Here is a 20094-nt window from a genome sequence, read left to right as displayed (position 1 = left end):
GAATTTTAAATTTCCACCTGCACCCCTTTAATGACACGTGGTGACCAATCATTGTCCACATGGGTGTCACGTCATTAGTTAACGAGAGACTTAACAGACAGACTAACGGATGTATGAGACTATCCCAAAATTAACATTTTAGATATGACTCTGAGACAAAAAAAACTTCATGTACCAAATGTTGAAAACCATGAGACTTGAAGGTAGTAAACTAATATTTACCCATTTTATTATTATACTTGACTTGATGTGCAGTGTTATCCGCACACTAAAAAATCTCTGGTGCTTAAGGTGGATAGTTAGTATTATAGGGTTTAGCTTAGCAAACCGCCGGATATACTATTTAGTACGAATCAAGTGTTGGTGTTATCTAATTAAATAAGAATTGAAGAAACTAATCTGCTCCTACCTATTTTATGCCGCTCAACAAGTAATTAAAAATTTAAATAGTCCGACCTCTTCATCTGATATAGCACCAAGTGTTTGATAATATAGTCACTATGCCGATTAATTAGTCAGTACTATCAGATTTACAAATTAGTATGTCCGACTGAAACAATCAATACTGCCCGACGTCCCAAACGAGGCTCGTAGATGTATAGTACGTTAAAAATATGGACGTATATTGTCACTTAGCACCACCAGTTTAGTGGTATTTATTTTTACTTGTGAGAGGTCTTAAATTTGCCTCTAGTGGAAGATGATTTCCATACCATTTTATTATGACCGGCATATTGTATCGCTTCTCTCAAGTACCCACCCCCTTGATGTAAATATATTATTATGAAAAAAATATGGACGTGAATTATTCGGCCCTATGTCTTGAAAAATACATCGAAAATTTTAGCTATAAAGTACAAAAATACAAAATTCAGGCATCTAATATGTACACGTAATAATATGATTTCATACATCTAGTTTCTTCTTACGCACACCCATGTTTACTTTTTGTCTTAATTCTCCTTTGATTTATTCAATCTAATAACCAACAATATATGTAGACCTTAGCTTAGCCAAGTTGGCTGGAATAGTCTGCTTTTCCCGTAGTTTAAATTAATTCACTGTCAACAATCGCTTGTATAGAAAATGTAGTCACCACCTTCACCCCCGATCAAACCCTCATCACCACCATGATTGTTCAAGAAAAAGGTATAAATGCAAGTCAATATACCGCTGCAAAACTAATTATTAATAACATTATCAACAGTATTACATCAAAAATTACTAGACACTGTTACACTGCTTCCCTCCTTATGCGTTTACCTTTGTTGCTTATTTGTTGGCATGCTACTTGTTTGGATAGTTGGTTCCACACATATTGCAGAAACCAACTGCCTTAGCTGAGCTAAAATTAAGTACAAATACAGAAGGTACACAGTCCAGACTCCAGACGTGCGCAGATACCCGGCAATCCCTTTTCCGGCTGTTACAACGCTCTCCGTGTTGATAGCTTTAGGTAAAAGGATCAGGGTAGTTTTTAATGTAAACTGGGAATTGTTGTTAGTAGGAAGTCTCTTTCCAATCTCTTGAGATCAGAAAATCTCCATAGGCCTTATAAATAGATTCACCCGAAATATTAAAATTCCCAAAGCACAATCCATTACATCCCCACCAGAACTGGGTTTTTTGCCACCTGAACTCTGAAGATCCCAGTTCTACAAGCATTGCAGATATCGCGTCGTCATTAAGAATAACAGGAGAAAATGATTACAAAGCAGCCGTACACTTTGTCAGGAGTTCCTATTAGTAACAGAGCATGGGATAAAGGAGTGACAGCCGTTCTATCATATAATTTGGGAAGTGAACAAAAATTAGTTTCTCCACTCCTCACTCAAAACAGACAGCATTGAACCCTATTAAAAGCAAGATATGTGCACATTCTACACAATCAACTTTCAAGGCTAACCAAAATCAGGGACAAAAAACAGAAAGAGATTGATGACACTACGAAGAAGGCATGTATAAAATCTAAATCAAAACAGCGAGGCCAAAATGAATTTATTTCCAGCAAAATTTTAGTAAGATGTTGAATACAAATTAAACCTTACTTGAAGGAAAATTCCGCGTACCATGATCATGCATCCTGGATATCCACCTTTCCTTGATACACACTCAACAATCGAGGTACTTTGCCAAGATATCTGTTCACAAACATCTCCAAGAACTGCTTATCCGTAGGTTTCAGCACCGAACCCAAATTCAAGTTGTCATCAATCCAACCTTTCAACAACAAAACTTTAACTACCGAACACCTCGGGATAAGTCTCCTCTCCAAACTCAAACTGAGGACCACCGGGTATTTGGCAATCATTTCTGAGGACCATCCCATCTTGTTCACTAAAAGATCCATTGCTCGCATTAGCTTCTGCTCAGACACAATCATACACTGCGGATTCTTCTTGACCGCAGAGAGAATATCATCATCAGACCAACCCCAACTTTTCAAAGCTTCGCGACTTCTATTCCATACCAACTTATTCTTACCACACAGTGCACGCAGTGCATTCACTGAAGTCGTTTTTTCCAGATTGAATCCCATTTCCTTAACCTCAGCCACAAGCTGACCAAGTTGTTCTGGACGCACCATCAAAACGGGAGTGCAATATGTTAGCACTAAGGAGATACCTCGTGGCCTCATACCTGATTCTCTCAAAAGCTCAATATTTGGTATCACATTCTTGAATTGACTCTCCATGAAAATCCGCGAGTAGCGCTTGAAAAGAGCAACAACATTTTTCTCTGAAAGGATACTCCTAAGGAAATCATAAGTGGGCACAATCCTGTTTGCCAAACTGATTACCAGAAGATGTGGATTATAAGCCAGAGTTTTTGCAAGGTCCACCCTCGAAACCCCGAGAGAACTGAAAAACTCAAGCTTTGGCAAAAGGGTTTTCTCCGGATCGGCGGAAAGAATCTTCGGACGTGCCCTAACGACCTTTGATATCTGGGTTTGAGATAATCCATGGTTTCTGAAAAGGGCCAAAACAGATTCTGCCTTTTTTGGAGATTCCAGCGTCACCCTTTTGGATACTGAAATTGCACCTTCTGGGGACAACCCACATGTGTTTATGAGGTAATTGACTTTGAAATCCTGGTGGGTTTCTGAGATTTCTGAGGTGATGGGTCTGCAAAGCAACTGATTTGGAAGACAAAGTTTTGAGGGTTTTGGATCAGCAAGAACAAATCTTTTAGGTTTGGATGCAAATGCACAAGAAAATAGAGAATTAACTAATCGGAGGGTCTTCAAATTGTGGAGTAGAATCATGTTGAATGTTGACGATGAACAATTCCAATTGGAGAAATTAAAACCCTAGAATTTCGAAAGGATATAGATAAACCATATGAGCTTGGATAAGTTTTCTTACTATCTTTTCAGCAGACGGCAAATCTCCACACCTCAGTACTGCTATCCATGGCGACAGAATTTTTTTTGCAGAAAAGGAACTCTTTATTCCTTCTTTATAGTTACAAATCAAGGCAAAGAAACTGCCCAATGCAAAGAATTGAATTTCATGCTTCAAAAGATCAAGGGTTTTAGTTTTTGGGGGAAAAGGGCAGAAGCGCATTAGACCAATTCCCGATTGGTCGATATTGGACCCAAAAGCAAATTTGAAATCCATTTACCAAAAAAAATTTAAAAATATATATCAAAATTTGGAATCCCTACTCTCCGAAGTTGGATTAATTAAAAGAAAAACGAATGAAAAAAAATTGAAATTTTTGAGTTTTAACCAAAATGATAAAAAAATATTGTAAGTGAATAGTATCAAGAATGATTTTTTAGAGTAAAAATATTCTTAACGTTAAAAGTGAACGTACCAAGAGTGTTTCGTTAAAACTCTCATAATTAAATAGTAAACTTGGGTACATTTGGCCGAGGAATTTTCAAACTTAAAAGGATTTAAGCAAAATAAAAATGAAATAGAGGACAAAAATTCAGGTGAAATTGATTATAAATTGCGCTATATGAGCATAACAAAAGTACGTAAGAGAGACAAGTAACTGGCTCATTTCAAGTAATCAATTGTGAATCTCTCTCATGCTTTGTAATATTCATGTGACGCATTTCTAATTTCTCTTTTTAATTTTTGTGTATTCAATTTTCCTCACTTCACCTAAATTCCTTGGAATTCAAAAAGTTCCTCACCCAAATATACCGATGGATAATTTATGTTTCTCTTTCTACACAATCTTGATTCTTGTAGTTTTGAATAACATCTTACTCTTGTCGAATATTGTGGAGGAATTTTTAGACATGAGTATATGTTGTCATGTCATATGTTCATCAAAAACTCACATAAGAGAGATCTTTACATTTGGTTCCATCAAAATGGGTAAGTGCATAATACAAGCAGTCAAGTAACATGACATGAACGATCATACACAACAATTTCTCCATAACGATAATATATTAAGCTTTATGTCAAGATACATAATTGGTCCAATTTTCTTCCACGTGCTTGGCTAGGTCTAGCCTCAAGTGAGGGGAATATAACGCTTTGTATTGCAATTTATAGTATCTTTAGCCTCTCTACCTTATTACCAATGTACCTTGCATTACCATGAGGTTAGAGACGTTGTGCTTCCACCCGCAGAGACATCACGGTCCACACCAAAGAGAGCACAAATTTTATACATCATGAAAGAAATGGGAAGAAAATAATGACCAGAAAGGCTTCCTGTTAGTAAGCATTGTCACTTCCACCTCAGACGAAAAACTTCGAACATCAAGGTACGAAAGCTTCGCAAGTATTGGTTTCGTCAAACAACATAGGTTGAAGATGGATCATATTCGAATACTTCGTACGAATGCTCGAGTTTTCTGCTGAAATCATTCATCTGTACTCTGTAGCATGCTAACAACTCAACTTCGTACCCACTTCTTCTCGTCGTCCTTTCAGCCCATCTGAAAGAATGCAGTAAGAAATCAAAGAAACTGATTAATGTAGCTCAGGTTTTACGAGGATTTCTCAAAAGATGAATATTCGGTACAATGTTGATGGATTCATTGTTACCTGAGTCACATTCAACTTATGACATGGATGAGCAACTTAAAGCTTCCTCGTTCCTAAAATCCAACTCTCGTTGCTTTTGAGTTTCAACAGCAGAAGCTGCTAAATTCTGCAGAATGTGCTTTAGTGGCTTCTTAAAGACCAAGTGCTTGCTCGAATGTGCATAATCGAAGATCAAAGTTTTCACACATGTACTCGATTTTGAGAAAAGGATATATCTTCTCATCAAATTCTGCGCCCTCATCATCGTCATTACGAGAGATGATATAGAGATGCTGCATAATATGTATCAATATTATGAGTTGGGATGGCCACCCTCTCCAGCTATTCATTCGCAGTTATAACACTGTATCATAAACGAAAGAGAACTTTCTGTACTTAAGAACATATACCTATGGAACTGTTGAAAGAGTTGTTTACATCAATTTCTTACTCAGGCCTATTGGTAGTACAGTCAGGGAAGAGACTTTAGAATCAAACCACCTGCGAAAGGTTTGCAATGAACTTGCAACTTTACCCTCGAGACTTTTAAATTATCGAATATAGTTTTTCTTTTTTACTGGTTTGCACTGGCAGACTAGTGAATCTCGGGCCTGCAGGACTATAGATGAAGATCATGATCTGTTCTTGCTACGACGAATCACATCCCAAAATAATTTAAAGGTAGAAGAAACAAAATACAAAAATAGTTCATCCAATTGTAAAGGCATCATCAACTATCCGTCATCTCCTGTACGTTTGTCATTCAAAGTTGAAATCCCAGAGACAACCTCACCTGGGAAGAGTAACAAATTTTTATACAGAACGAATCACGTCATGTCCACTGTAATTACACACCCCTTTTGGTTTACTTTATCATTTACAATTCCAAAAGGCTTCTAGTAACTCTGGTTTACAACTTTAATCCCTAACCAGAACATATCATATATCTGTGACTATAAATTAAAAGAGATTACGACACTGGGGAATAATGCAGTAACAATATGCCGAAGCGTGCTCCCCATGGCAGCCACTTTTCAAGCGCAAATGACCATGTAACCGATGCTTCTGCTAGTTTTCAAAGCATTGTCATTTCCGCTACAGACCGATGACTATACAGGGATGACTGCCAAGCTTCGAGTTAAAATTTAGTGGTCAAACTACACCATCATGTGTCTTCTACAAAAACTCTGAAGATGAAAGCACGAAAGCGTCTTGAGTATTGCTTCGGATCAACAGCAGAGATTGAGGTCGGGTCATATTGGAATGATTTGTATGCATGCTCGAGCTTTTTGCTGATATCATAGTCCTGTAGTATGTCAATTATACCAAAAAACAGAATGACATCGTACAACTCTCCGGTTGGGTCTCCAACCAACTGAGCCTCACAATCATTTCTTCTCACTGTCCTTTCAGCCCATGCTGGCATATTAATACCTAACCTAATAGAAGACCACCTGAAACAATGCAATCTCGAAATCAAATAATGATAATTACCGGGGAGCTCTTTGAAGGATGATTATTTTGGCACAACGTTAATGGATTCATTTCTACCTGTTCGGGTCAGAAAGAAGCCGTTCCATGTCAACTTTAGAAAGGCGTGGGGTACCATTGTCAGGGTCGCTATTTCCTGCAAGGTCGGAACATAATTCATGCATTGAGAAAGGCTTTCCTTTGAATTATGAGATGTATGAATAATTTAAGAAAGGTCTAGAAATAACCAGTTGGAGTACGAGCTCCAGAGGTTCGGTCTGGAGTTTTGGGTTTTTCTGTGCATGAAGCTTCTCGGAAGTGAAGACCAATCAAGAGACTGTAGTCCATTATTCTTTCCTGTTCAAGAAAGTCGCAATCTCTGTCCACTTGCCTGCATTGAGGTACACTTCAACTCACAAAGAGAAACTAAAGTAACACAATACTGCTGAAATATTCCATATATAACTTCTAATGTACCGAAACATTCTCATGTATGCACATATCAATCAAGTGTAATCCATTTCTTTTTTCCGAAAAGCATACGCTCCACCAACTCAACCAACCATTTCTTATTCCTAAAATCAGGCATTAGTTACTTTTGAGTTTTGATAATAACCGAAACTTCAGAAGAGTTCTAAAGTTCCAGCTTTAGCAGCTCCACCAAGAAACTAATATTCAATATCCATGATTGTAGATGATAGCATGGGTAAGTATAATCCACATTTGTACCAATTTGACCGACGAACTATTTTTCTCTCATTAAGTTCCTCCCATTAAGCAGTCACTATGAGAAAATTGACATCGGAGTTATATTACATCAATCTAATGACTAATGATGACCACTCTCCCTAGCTATTCTCACAAAACATAACACAAGATTATGAATGAAAGTGAGCGTTCTCATAATCTTTGATATCCTAAACTAAAAGGGTGACAGACAGATGGATAGACAGAGAGATAAAAATATACCTGCAGAACTCTTGAAACCAAACCTTCTGCAACCTAAATATATAATTAAGATCGAGATCTTTAAGAGTTGTTGTAGCATCAATTTCCGACTCAGGTTTATCAGTTGTGCGGCCATGGGAAGAGCCTTTTAAATCAAACCGCCTGTGAATTGCAAACTCGGAGCAAAATAGATTCCCCATAATGACAAATCTCACCTGGAAAATGGAAATTTATAAAGTTCATTATTATTTTTTTTTTTTTGCCAAGTATAAAGTTCATTATTTCAGAAGTTCAGAAATTCTAAGGGTTCACTGGCCAACAACATTACCTTCTTTTGGGCAGTTCCCGTTAACTTTACACAATGAAGGCCGTAAAATTTGGTGACCAGAGTATTCTCAAAGGATCTAACATGATTATAGTAAGCTCGAAGCATTCTTAGAAGCACCTGTGATGCCCAAGTTGAGATTAGCACATTATTTAGTGCAGAGAATAAATGGATTAAATCAGAATTCAGTCACAGTATTAATTTGGATAGATGTCATGATTATTAAAAATAGTAGCGGTCGCAATATAATGGACTCAATGTAATCTGAGGAGAGCAGTGAGACTACATATCTACATCCAAACGGAGCAGGAAGCAGGAAGGAAAGGGGAAAAGAAAAGAAGATAAAACTTACTTTTACTTCTGCCTTCTTCATTGTCTTTATCATGTACCGGTCATCATTTGTCAAATAAAAGAAGCTTCCACTCTTTCCAGGGGATGAGAGCTCTCGAAGAGCGTCATTTCCACATATTGATATCATGTAATCTGCTGGATCTACCTTGAACAATTTCCTGAGAGTCCTGAGAGATAAATAGAACAATTCAGTTACCCATGTATGTTTCCATCACAAAGTAACCAAGAGTTTTGAATGTAAAATAAGGAAATGTTTGTATCATACAAGAAGAGCGAGGCAGATTCAGTGACTCTGATTCTAAAAGGTATAGGAGACTATGAGTTAAATATCAAACTCTTCCAAAGACAGCTGTTCGTTATTGTACGAAACAAAATCCAACAATTGCTTTACCACACAACTAACCAAAAGAAACTTTTGTAGGTCTTACCGGAAAACCACAGGACAGTAATCCTTCCATTTGAAGTCGCATGACTGGTGGGGTGGAGTATACTTGGATCCTTCTGGGGGAAATTTTGTCCATACTTTCTCCTTGGGATCGAATGCTGAACTCTTCAGGTCAAGAGATGTAGTTGGAGCAGGCCTTCCAACAGAATGCCTGTGCTATAAGAAATCAGTTACATGGAAGAAAGATTTCTATAATAATTTCAAATTTCAAGAGTAACACTATAACATAATCTACTGTTTGTCTTGTTTCTCTTTTCTGCCACTCTGGTCTCACAATCTTATAAGTAGACCAAATGATTTAAGCAGTTAGTAAAATAAAACTATTTTCCCCATTTTCGGAGAAATGCTCCAAGATCCTTTTAGAACAGTAAAGCGAACCACATATCATGAAACATGAACCTGCATGGGGAAGAATGAATCTTTCCATAGAATAATGATTGATGCGAAGCAACCAAATGATTCAAAAACACATCTGATGCATCTACTTCTGAACGATATAAAGAAATATTCTGTCATTCATGCATTGATTCCAATGTACTTGAATTTACAGCACAGGCTTCTCCGGCAACTCATTTTATCTCATTACTTGCGGGAGAAAAGATTAAGAATCAAAAGCACAGGAAGAACATAAAGTGTACCAAGACAGACAAAAAGCAAAAAGACGAGACAAAACAAAAACAGGTGCGAATGAGGAGCAGAAAACAACAAATCATGTATACCTGATTCCCAACTGCAGATTAAGCATAAGCTCATAGTTCTTATGCCCTTTAGCTATTGTCACCCCTTGTTTCTTCATTGGCTGAACTTTGAAATGCTGATGTCTAATCCCTTTCGCAACCGAACCTTCCAACTCAAATCCTGCACTTCCCTCTCTTGAGCTCCTATCAACTCCATCAAACATGCAATCTCCATTAGATGACCTACTATAATTACTCACCCTCGCATCGGAAGTTCTCCTAGGCCTCACATTCCCTTCGTTCCCGTTTTTATAAATAGGCTGCTTGTTCAAGAACTCCCCTTCAAATCCAGGCCAACTCATCGTCTTCTGTGAAGGGTATATCGGAATAGTTTCCTGCGGGCACACCTTGCAATCATTCAAGTCCACTGCAAACACCTCCTGAGGATCCCAATCCACATTACCACCCGAGGACCCTGCTGGGTAGTAAGTCCCATTCTGCTCTTTCGAATCCTTACTCCAAACTCCCACATAGAAGCTCCCATCAGCCCACCGAAACGTGCCATTTCCTTTAGGCAAACCTTCTTCCCAAGACCCGTCATACCGATTCCCATTGCTCCAAATCATGATCCCATTCCCATGAATCATTCCATGCTTCCATTGGCCGATATAATGGCTCCCATTTTTCCATTGATACCGCCCCTGCCCGTCCTGCAACCCGCGGCGCCATTCACCCTCGTAATAATCCCCATTGACAAAGCTCTTAGCCCCCTGACCATATTTCAAATTCATAACCCACGATCCTCTATAGGTATCTCCACAAGAACCCATGTAAGTTCCTTTGCCATCCATATATCCGTTCTTGAATTCCCCTTCATAAGTGGCACCAGAAGGCCAACTAAATTTTCCTCTACCCGACGTCCTACCCTTCTGCCATTCGCCAAGGTACATACACCCATCGGTCCACAGGTACTTCCCTTGGCCGTGCGCGTAGTTGTCGACCCACTGGCCGGTGTAGAAGTCACCATTGGCGAGGACCTTCTCGTCCTGATAGATTTCACCAGGCTCATGATCTGCAGGGGCTACGGACATTGTTGTGAATAAAGGGTTGGCCCTTTTCTTTCCACCAGTGTGTGTTTTGCGCAGAGTTGCTTCCCAGGCCTTTAAAATGAATCTGAACTCTTTGCTCATTATCTCGCTGAAACCTCCCTCTGCTTAGCTACCTCTCTCTTCACCTTCCTCACATTCCTCTTGGCTCAGGCTCACCAATCCCCAGATCAAAAACCCCTCTCACTCCTCTCTCGCTCTCTCTCTCTCTATACAGACAATGTATGTGCTTCAGAAGCAGGGGAAAGCAACCATTTCTGGAACAAACCCAGAAGAGTAAACAATGGAGGAAATCAAAATACAGAACAACAAACAAAAAAACCAAAAAACCAAATCTGGGTTTTGTTTTTTGTGGGTTTTTGTGCAGTGGGTAATTCAGAATTTGGAAAAATAAAAATTAAAAACCCCGGAAAAAGAAAATCAAACTATTTGATTGATGGGAAAGCAAAAAGGTTTGGTTGGTTCCAACGACTGGCTTTTTCTCTGTTTCTGGTGCTTTTTTCTTTTTCCTTTTTTCTCCTCGTTTTCTTTTCTTGCTTGGTTGAGTTTGAACAAGGGATTCAACACTCTGGTTTTTGATTCCGGATTTGGCTCCGAGAACCGCTACCGGACCAAACAGTTGGACGAAGAAAGTAAGCAATGATGGTGGAAAAATGTCTGCCATTTTTAGTGTCTCGATCGGACTAACCACAAATACCCCCTACTAATTTTAGTTTTTGTTTTACTTTTTTTTTTTTCAAATTTACCACGTTATTTTGTTCTTTTTTAGCTTTTACCTCCATTGGGTTTACAGCTGCTTTTGCAATGGTACCCTTCCTTTTTCATGTAATTATTTTTTTGTCACAATTCTAGAAACCGAACTTTCTGTTTAATGTCAATTATTTCTTACCCCACATGATTACCTTAAGACCAAACGTCAAATATCGATTCCAACCATAACTTGACCTTGCATTTTACCACAACTAATTTGTTTAGATTTTAAAGTCTCACAGTTTCATTGTGTTTTGTTTACCTAAGCGCCTATCTATTGGACGTTGTTGGAATCAATCTAATGACGGCTAGTAGATAGACAATCATTGGTGCCTATTCTTGGATGTTCGAATGATCGCATTTGTAGCTGAGCGACTTATCTATACGTGTAGCTCGTTGTCATAGAAAACCAAGGTAATTCAATTTGTAAGTTAATTACAAACAAAATGAAATTAACAATTTTCATTTATAAAATGTTTTTTAAATGGTCTTAATTATATGGAGAATAATTAATATGATACGAGTATATTGTTATCTCCACCTATCATGTTACTAATAAGATATCATATATAACATTTTATTCACATAATAATATGTAACTGATATAAAATATTATAATAACCGTATAATCGTATCATGTAAATTTCTCAAAACGGACTTTGAATTAATAAACCTCATAACGTTTCTCACGGTTCCCGTCGTGCAGGCTGCTTTCTCTTTCAGAGACATGAGGCGAGGGAGAGGAGGTCAAAAGCTTGACCCATAAATCCATGAACCCAAATGAAAAGATCATGCCTGGTGGGTTTAAAGGTGACACTTGTCCTTTATTTAGATGATTAGTAAATGATGATGTTGATGGATCACACAAAGGCAAAGGCAAAGCAAATCTCTTATTCTCTAATATTATATTATATTCTTTTCTATTCTTCTAGAACAACATTCTATATTTCGATGTGCATGCATATCTTCCTTTCTTTTTATTCCTTCTCAATTAAGTATTCTCTCCTCCTTGCATGTTCAATAATAATTTAAGTGTTGCTCGACCCAGTGTCTTTTTTTTTTACTCATATTATAATTTCACCAACTTAAAAAATTAATAGTTCGTTTGAAAGTTCTTTTAAAATGATTGAAAGTGTTTTTAATGAAATTGATTTTGAGTTTCAAAAATACTTTAAGTACTTTTGAAAGAAGCACCAGATATGTGATTTTTGTAAGAAGAACATAAAATGGTTTTTTAGGATCCACTTATATTTTTACTAAGGATTGGTTTTAAAAATATTTTCACTAAAAATGTTTTCAATCATTTTAAAAGTACTCACAAACGAGCCATAACATGTTTTTTCCCATCCATTATTACTCCCAAAATAACTCTAATATCTTCTATATATATAAAGGGTGCACACCAAAATGGTGAAGCTTTTAATATCCCCAAAATACCCCTCACTAATAATAAGGATTCTAAAATAAAACAATTTAATTTAAAAGAAAAAATTCAAACTAAAAAAATTACAAATAAATAAGAAACAATAAGATGTAAAAGAGCAAATTGCCACATACAAATTGCAGATACAAATGTCTTTCATTAGGAGAGGAACTGAATTCGTTGTTGGTTGTTGTGAATCGTATGGCAATGTCACATACGATGTGTTAAGAATCATCCTTAATGGAACACCCTAATCAACCTCATGATGTTGTCAATTCAGTTGGGAATCGAATGAACATATGTTGATGATGACAATGTGATATGTGAATGAATTCAATTCTAATATAAATGATATAAAAACAAAAAAAAAAAATTTTTTTTTTTTAAAAAACGCAAGAGCCGTAGAACATACCAACCCAAAAATATGAAAACCTCATCAAATCTTTGCGACTTAATACTACTGTCTAGTGATATTTCTCTTCAGTTGTAAAATGAGAGGTCTTAGATTTGATTCTCTCCAAAGGTGAATTTGAACCATATTATTGTTAGCCCATTGTGAGGCTAAACCCCACCCCCTCCCTCTTAAGACAGATAATATTGCTTGTTAAAAAAAAAAAACCTACTATACATCTTTAAAATAAAGGAAAACTAACGAAAAGTCCAAAAAAAAACTCTCACAATTCTGATCGCATAAAATCCACATCAAATATCTCTCTGTTACTTGCATGAATTCACCTTCTCAATTGTTCATGGAATGTCTCTCTGAGTAATCATGTTTGTGTGTTTTGTATTGGGCTAGTGATGATTACCTAAGGAAGTCATGCACCACTCTCATGATTTTAATCAGTCTGCTGATAAATTCTTTATACCCAAATTCTTATGAATCTTCGTCTTTAAATCTAAAGATGGAAAGTTGGGATTGTATTGCCATCGTCCAAATGGAATGCGATCTGAACTTTGGACCATTAGTTTGAGAAGATAGAAGAGAAAGAGGGGGAGGGTTGGCCGGCAGTGAAAGAGAATTAAGTTGCCGCTGGTGAGCTGGGTTGTTGAAAGGGGTGGCAGTCAGGATTCTTTTGTTACGTCTTGGTTTTTCTTTTTCTGTGTTGTAATTTCATTTAATGTTTTTATTATTATTTTTATGTAGATCTTTGAAAGTTATTTTGCAAGAGGTAAATTAGGTAATAAATTTTATAACTTAAAGTGAGTGAGAAAATAAGACAAAAGGGTAGAAATAGCAGCATCCTAATTTAAGTTACACATCATTTTTTTTGTTTTGTTTTGTTTCCACTTCTTATTTAACTCTGCTGGAAGGATGACAACATAAAGCTCCGCATAGATAGAAATATGATGCCCCAAAATTTGAGAGAATCCACCGAGAAAATAACCCATAAAATCTCAAAAGACCGCATCACAAGACGTAGGACCTGGGTTACCCTTAACAAGCTCATTTCTATTCACTTTAACCCAATTACATGGAGGAGGATGCCAAAGAATTGAGACAATAGAAAGAGCATTACATAACTCGACCGAAATCCCAAGAGATACTAAAAAGTTGTGTCACGCCCCGATCCCGACATACATCCAAGATCGACACGTGACGTCACTAAATGCCCGTAACTCAACATACCCTACCTTTATCATATTTACCAAGTATAATTCAAGATCCAGATGCATGATAATTTTTCGTACACTTTATGGCTGCATCTAACCTCATCGTTAGACTGCCTACATACTCTCATTAGGGATCAAGTCATTCGTAGTTCGTCTTCTTCACTATAACTCGACATAAATTACAGTCCGTTTAAACCGAAAGGCATAACATTTCTCAGTCAATCAGTAGAACTTGACAAGCATGAAATTACTAGACTCAAGGTAACATAACAAACCCACCCGAAAATCATGATTTTCCTTCCATCTTTTATATAATTCATTATATCGCAACATGATACTGCAATTCACAACATATATCATATCAAGAACCGACGAAGCACAATACCATTCTCTAGCCACATTAATTAAGTCATTTGACCAAAATCCTGAAGGAGTCACCCAGATAAAATTCATACTTATGAAATCATAATCGAATCAGATAAAATCCTGAAGGAGTCACCCAGACGTCCAACAGCTTTTCTAATTCAATTCACAAGATTCTCGAAACCCTTGCTCACAATTATATTAAAACTAAGGCTAGAGTGACACAGTTAAGCCAAGCCTACATTTCTAAAGCTGATATCAAATCCAAGAAACCAACAAGTCAAGTGATACGATTTCGGATCATCACTCAACGGAATCCAAACAGGGATACGATTCTGGACCATCACTCAACGGAATCGCGGAGTAGAAGGGATTTCGGACTATCACTCAACGGAATCCAAATAAGGATACGATTATGGACCATCACTCAACGGAATCTAAACAAGGATACGATTCCGGACCATCACTCAACGGAATCCATATGGATATGGTACCTATCGAATGTACCAGGTATATTTAAACCTCATCATCTCTATAATTACAACATAGTCACCTACCATATCCACTTCTCATGGCCACCAACTAATATGTTATACAAGCATATAAGTGCTACAACATACTTCTAATAGGATTCTAGGATCACATTGTCATAAAAGTAATCAAACACAACATACTAATCATACAAAACAACCCATATTCCCAATATGCACGTCAATTCCCACATCATAAAACTACAACGATGGCTAAATATAAAAATTAAACATTTTATAGGAAACATAATCATAAACCATCTCATATCCACTCAGGACAATAATTATGAAAACAGGGAAATCACCTATATCACATATATTAAAGTCACTCACATTTTATCATATCATACCATCTATGCAAATCAACCACCCTACAAATATGCAAGTCAAATCACATATCACAATCATCAACAGTACACGAGCCAAATCATGTTTAATAAAAATTGGTCTATGACTAAATATATAAAATCACATTTCAATAGAAATCATATTTATAAGACCAATTCATATTCACAAATGATACTAATATAAGAAATTAAGATAATAATCATATTTCATATATTCAAGTCTCTATTGTAGGCCCACTAGACTTCAAGTAATTAGGATGTTTCGAGACATGTTGATCAAAAGTCAACTTTCGATCAAAGGTAGGGTCCATAATTCTACACAGTTCAATCCGGAAGATCCACATTTTGGATTTTGGATCCGTAACTTTCCAAAGTCCACATTATGCTCAAATAACAATATATTAAAATCTCAACACGATCCGACGGTTGGATCTCCGCCAATTTCAAAATTCAAGTGGCGGTCGACATTTAATTTTACAAACTTAGAAATCCAATTAGGGAAGATCCGTACGTCGGATTCTCGATCCGTAAGTTTCTATGATCCACAAATATTATGTTCTATCACGCAGTAAGGTTTTCGACGATCCAACGGTCGGATCATCGAATCATATTTTTGACCTAACCACGTATCGTAATGAAATTAGGTTCAAACAATCAAACCACATCATAATGATATCAATTATTAAATCAGGGCATTTAATTGAACTTAAAAAGACATCGTTGGCCCATTGGCCAGGTCACCGCCACACGGGCCGCCGCGGGTGGCGGTTGGCCGCCCCGATTTGCCGGAAAATTCAATTATTTTTAAAAATTACCAACAATTACAGAAATGAAGATCTCAAAGAGTAGAGAAAACTTTATACCTGTGGCCAAGTTCAATTTGGCCGGGAAACACTTCGATTTCACTTAAACTTGCCGAAACCCTAGAAAAGAGTGTGCTTTGATTCGACTTCCAATCGAACTACGATGCCTCCAACACTGCTTGGGCTTTATTCCTGGGGTTGAGGGAAGTCTTTTGGTGGTGGTCATGGAGGGTGAAACTTGTCGGAGCCACCGAAAAAAGGGATAAAGCCGCCAGAACACCCGTGGGTTTGTGGCTTTGAACTGGAAAAATGGGAACGAAATTGGAAAATTTAACACTACAAAGATGTAGGGCTCATCAAGGGCTTTCCATGGACACCAAGATCACCCAAAACGAAGTTCGGATGAAGGAGATATGGCCAGGTCAAAAATGGAGGTTCGCGGGTCAAAAACGACCCAACTCGGGTCTTTCTCCTTTCCCCTCCTTGGTCTGTTTTCTGATTGGTTGCTCCTCTTTTCCTCCCTCTCCTTCCCGTTGGCCAAGCCTCCCTCCTTTCTCTCCCCAAATTCCTCTTCATTTCCTTTTTTTTTCTTCTCTATTTCCCCCTTTTCTCAGCCACCCCCACGTGGCTTTTTCTTTAATCTTTTTTTTTCTCCTTAATTAATTAAGGGCAACTTTTGAATTGTAGATTTTTCACCATGATATCTTTTGAATACACAATCTCAACACTCTACAATTAATAGAAATCCCAAAATGAATATAATAACTCCTTAATACACATACGTAGTTTGCAATAGTGAAATTCAGGGACGGGATTTCACAAGTTGCTTATCCAAAACTTTGCAAACATGACCAGGAGATAAGGCTCCAAACTGCCTAATCCAAGCCAAAGTAGAATGATAAATACGTAAAAAGGAAGGGGCTTGCTTTTTAAACTTCACTTTACTTCGCGTCTTCCAAATAGCCATTAGCAGCTGCAACCAGCCAAACATTTAAGAGTTGTGGAGGAAACCGCTTCAACATAAAAGAGAGCCAAACTTTGGAAAATGAACCAGTAACTGGAAGAGCATTGCCAAATTGAGGAGCAAACCAAAGCCACTCGTTGTGCAAACTCACAACTAAAATTTGTGATCAATGGGTTTAGAGTTACAGTAACATAATTAGGATATTGGTACCAAAGTAGTACCCATGTCCTTGTAATTGATCCTCTATTGGAAGCTTATTGAAAAATGTCATCCAAACCAAAATAGAGTAGCGGTGTGGGATGAATGGACGCCAACTAGTGGAAACCCAACTTTGAACAAGACATCAGTGACAAACAGTTTCATAGCCATCAGGAAAAGAAAAAAAAAAGAGTAAAAGTCTAAGAAGAAGAAGAAGTTTCCCAAATAAACAAATCATTTTACTCAATAGGAAGAGACACTTCTAAAATCTCTTTAGCCAACTCTAGAAACTTAGAAGAAAAAATAGAAGGAATTAATAATTTGTTTCCCCATGCTAATAATATTTGGGACCTTAGCACGACATTGAATAGGAGCAAGCTCAATAGCACCAACAACCTCTAAAATAAGATCCCATCATTTCATATTTAAACAATATAAAATATAAATATTGGTTCAATTCGACTTTGTCATCAATTCAAGAATCAATTCTAGTCACTAAAAAGGTTGCTTTGGCACTAAATTGAATCGAAATTTGTTGGTATTTAATTATCGATACTTGGACTTTCTTAAGTCAGTCGGTTCGATGACTTTAGTTGAAAAATCTCGTCGTTCACTAAAACTAGTCAATAGTGTTGCCAAAAAGCACTTATTTAAGGTCATCTCCAACTGAAAAGGTCCAGAAGGCCAAAGGGCCGAAAAACGTCTGAAACTGTCTCCAACCGAGGGATATGCCAGATGGCTCGTGGGCCCTACAGAATCTGAAAGGGCCAAAGGGCTGGCCCAATCCAGCCAGCCCCAGGTTGGCCAAAAATGTGAGCATTCCTGTCAGATATAATCGATAGGAATGCTAAGCCAATTTTTCAAATGCAACGGCTAGCTGACGTCAGCTAGCCGTTTTTTTTTTACAGTGTTATTTTTTTATTTTTTATTTACAAATTTTTTTTCCTATAACTTCTATTTTTAAATTCTATTATTTTCTATAACTTCTATTTTACAAAATTTGTTTCATTTTTTTTTAAATTCTATATTTTTCCTATAACTTCTATTTTACAAAATTTGTTTCATTTTTTTTTAAATTCTATATTTTTCCTATAACTTCTATTTTACAAAATTTGTTTCATATTTTTTTCCTATACATATTTTTTTCCTATAACTTCTATTTTACAAAATTTGTTTCATGTTTTTTTAAGGGGCTTTTAGATCCAGGTCCAAAAACATAGAGTGTTTTTAGAAGTGACTCCAGTTATCTAATTATATGTTTTTATTTTTTTTATACTCCTTTTATATTTTCTAAAAAAATAAAAATCTTTTAATATTATGCATTTTTCAACTCCAAAATATCTAATTAATATCTTATAAACAAACAAAAAAAATTAATATACTAACATAAATCTATGTGCAAAACATTATTCCCTAACTCAAGTAGCAAATATATGAATGTATATTATACCTATAAGTGAGATATGAAACTTAACTAAAAGGTAGAAAAAAAACATAATATAGCTACAAGCAAGCCACATTAATCTGTGACAGGTTGACTATGAAAAAGAATCTGTCATATAGGTAGATAAATACAATTAACATGTGATATAGGTTGATTATAAAAATTAAAAAAAAAACTATAAATGGGTTAAAGCAGCAGGAAGAACAAGAAATAACAAAAAAAATATAAAAAGAAATAATCAAAGAGATAATTAGGAAGAAATTTGATTTTTACAATAAGTTTTTTCTTTTAAGAGATAATTATTGATAATTAAATAATTAAATTTAAAGAATTAGACTTATTTTAATAAATTGGACCATTCCTACTATTGGCTAAAAAAAATTGGAGTTATATCAAGTTTCCCCTTTTTTAAAATTCTATTTTTTTCTTATAACTTCTAAGTCATTATACAACATTAAATAAAATAAAATAACATGAAATAACATTAAATAACATTAAATTTAAATAATAAATTCTTTGGCCCTCGGTTAGAGATGGTTTTTTGTGACAGGGTTAAAAAGAGCCATATAACTCTCGGTTGAAGATGAAAGCAAATATAACAATGTACTGTTTATTAAAATATTAATATCTTAAAAAGTCAGATAATTAAAACGAGTCATTTGAAGGAAGGTATCAACTCGAAACATGGGCTAATTTGAGATCGAATGGTCTATAGTTATTCCCTCGTTTGAAAATAATAACTTCGAACTTTTTTAGGGCTTGGGACTTGGGGCAAGGGTGGGTATCCAATAGCTTTGGAAACGGGGAACATTGTTGCTACAAACTGCACATAATTATAAGCAACCGATGGTGACAGGGATCACAAACGTACAGCCCCATGACAGCACCAAAATTAAGGTGCATACTGGCATGATGTGTACCATTTTGTAGAGTAGTCTCCCTTTAGGGGTGGCTGCTGTCACATACAAATTAGCCTTTGTCTGTTCACAGTCGATATGTACTCATCTACCGAAGTGACAATACAGAGAGCAGGAATTTAAGCTAGGTCATGGGCCATTCTTCCTTAAATTGTCTGTCGACCGATAGCGGGCAAGCCATTCATTTCAAAGTGATGAACACCAATCGACTGAGATCCTTTTCTCTGATGTCACAACTCCAAGTTTATACGTATTCGTTCATTTAGTATTATGATATAGTGATATTATTATTAGCTTATTGTAAAGTTTAACTCATTCTTCCATTCTTTAGTGTAGATAATATTGTTTGTTTTTTTTTTAAAAAAAATACTCAAGTTTTATATTTTTTATTTGTATTTGTTGAGATCCAGAGTGTCGTCCAAAGG

At 36.4% G+C, this 20094-nt stretch overlaps 2 protein-coding genes and 1 non-coding gene across 8 annotated transcripts; 1 reads left to right on the top strand and 2 right to left on the bottom strand.

Annotated features, from left to right (window-relative positions):
* Positions 1 to 1168: 1168 nt before the first annotated feature.
* Positions 1169 to 3618, bottom strand: LOC103411265 (transcription termination factor MTERF6, chloroplastic/mitochondrial-like). 6 transcript variants are annotated; one of them, XM_029095902.2, is made up of 2 exons: positions 2049 to 3618; positions 1169 to 1655 (listed from the first exon to the last, which is right to left on the bottom strand). In XM_029095902.2, exon 1 carries the CDS (start codon positions 3263 to 3265, stop codon positions 2075 to 2077), a length of 1191 nt encoding a protein of 396 aa, XP_028951735.1. In that variant the 5' UTR covers positions 3266 to 3618; the 3' UTR covers positions 1169 to 1655; positions 2049 to 2074. The 6 variants fall into 6 exon arrangements, with proteins under 6 accessions (XP_028951735.1, XP_028951749.1, XP_008348135.2 ...); XM_029095916.2 differs by having other exon boundaries at positions 2070 to 3618; XM_008349913.4 differs by having other exon boundaries at positions 1169 to 1781; positions 2070 to 3581.
* A 2111-nt stretch (positions 3619 to 5729) lies between these two features.
* On the bottom strand, positions 5730 to 10996 carry LOC103411282 (phosphatidylinositol 4-phosphate 5-kinase 6-like). The gene is made up of 8 exons (XM_008349927.4): positions 9253 to 10996; positions 8517 to 8684; positions 8090 to 8255; positions 7741 to 7857; positions 7434 to 7627; positions 6713 to 6855; positions 6546 to 6621; positions 5730 to 6448 (listed from the first exon to the last, which is right to left on the bottom strand). Exons 1-8 carry the CDS (start codon positions 10398 to 10400, stop codon positions 6160 to 6162), a joined length of 2301 nt encoding a protein of 766 aa, XP_008348149.2. The 5' UTR covers positions 10401 to 10996; the 3' UTR covers positions 5730 to 6159.
* Positions 10997 to 13282: 2286 nt separating this feature from the next.
* Positions 13283 to 13376, top strand: LOC114823814 (small nucleolar RNA Z221/R21b). Its single transcript, XR_003771761.1, has one exon. It is a non-coding gene; the product is annotated as a small nucleolar RNA Z221/R21b (small nucleolar RNA).
* Positions 13377 to 20094: the final 6718 nt, after the last annotated feature.

This window comes from Malus domestica, chromosome 02 (genome assembly GCF_042453785.1).
Source record: "Malus domestica chromosome 02, GDT2T_hap1".
Taxonomy (NCBI): domain Eukaryota; kingdom Viridiplantae; phylum Streptophyta; class Magnoliopsida; order Rosales; family Rosaceae; genus Malus; species Malus domestica.
The sequence above is the reverse complement of the archived record's forward strand: the minus strand, read 5'-3'. Positions and strand labels throughout refer to the sequence as shown.

What these genes read in the sequence shown, in the direction of transcription:
- LOC103411282 (XM_008349927.4), bottom strand. Translation starts at nt 10,400, where the DNA reads ATGAGCAAAGAGTTCAGATTCATTTTAAAGGCCTGGGAAGCAACTCTG. An exon ending in AATCTGCAGTTGGGAATCAG is followed by an intron (nt 8,685 to 9,252) that starts GTATACATGATT and finishes CTTATAGCACAG; the next exon opens with GCATTCTGTTGGAAGGCCTG. An exon ending in TGAAGAAGGCAGAAGTAAAA is followed by an intron (nt 7,858 to 8,089) that starts GTAAGTTTTATC and finishes TGGGCATCACAG; the next exon opens with GTGCTTCTAAGAATGCTTCG.
- LOC103411265 (XM_029095902.2), bottom strand. Translation starts at nt 3,265, where the DNA reads ATGATTCTACTCCACAATTTGAAGACCCTCCGATTAGTTAATTCTCTA.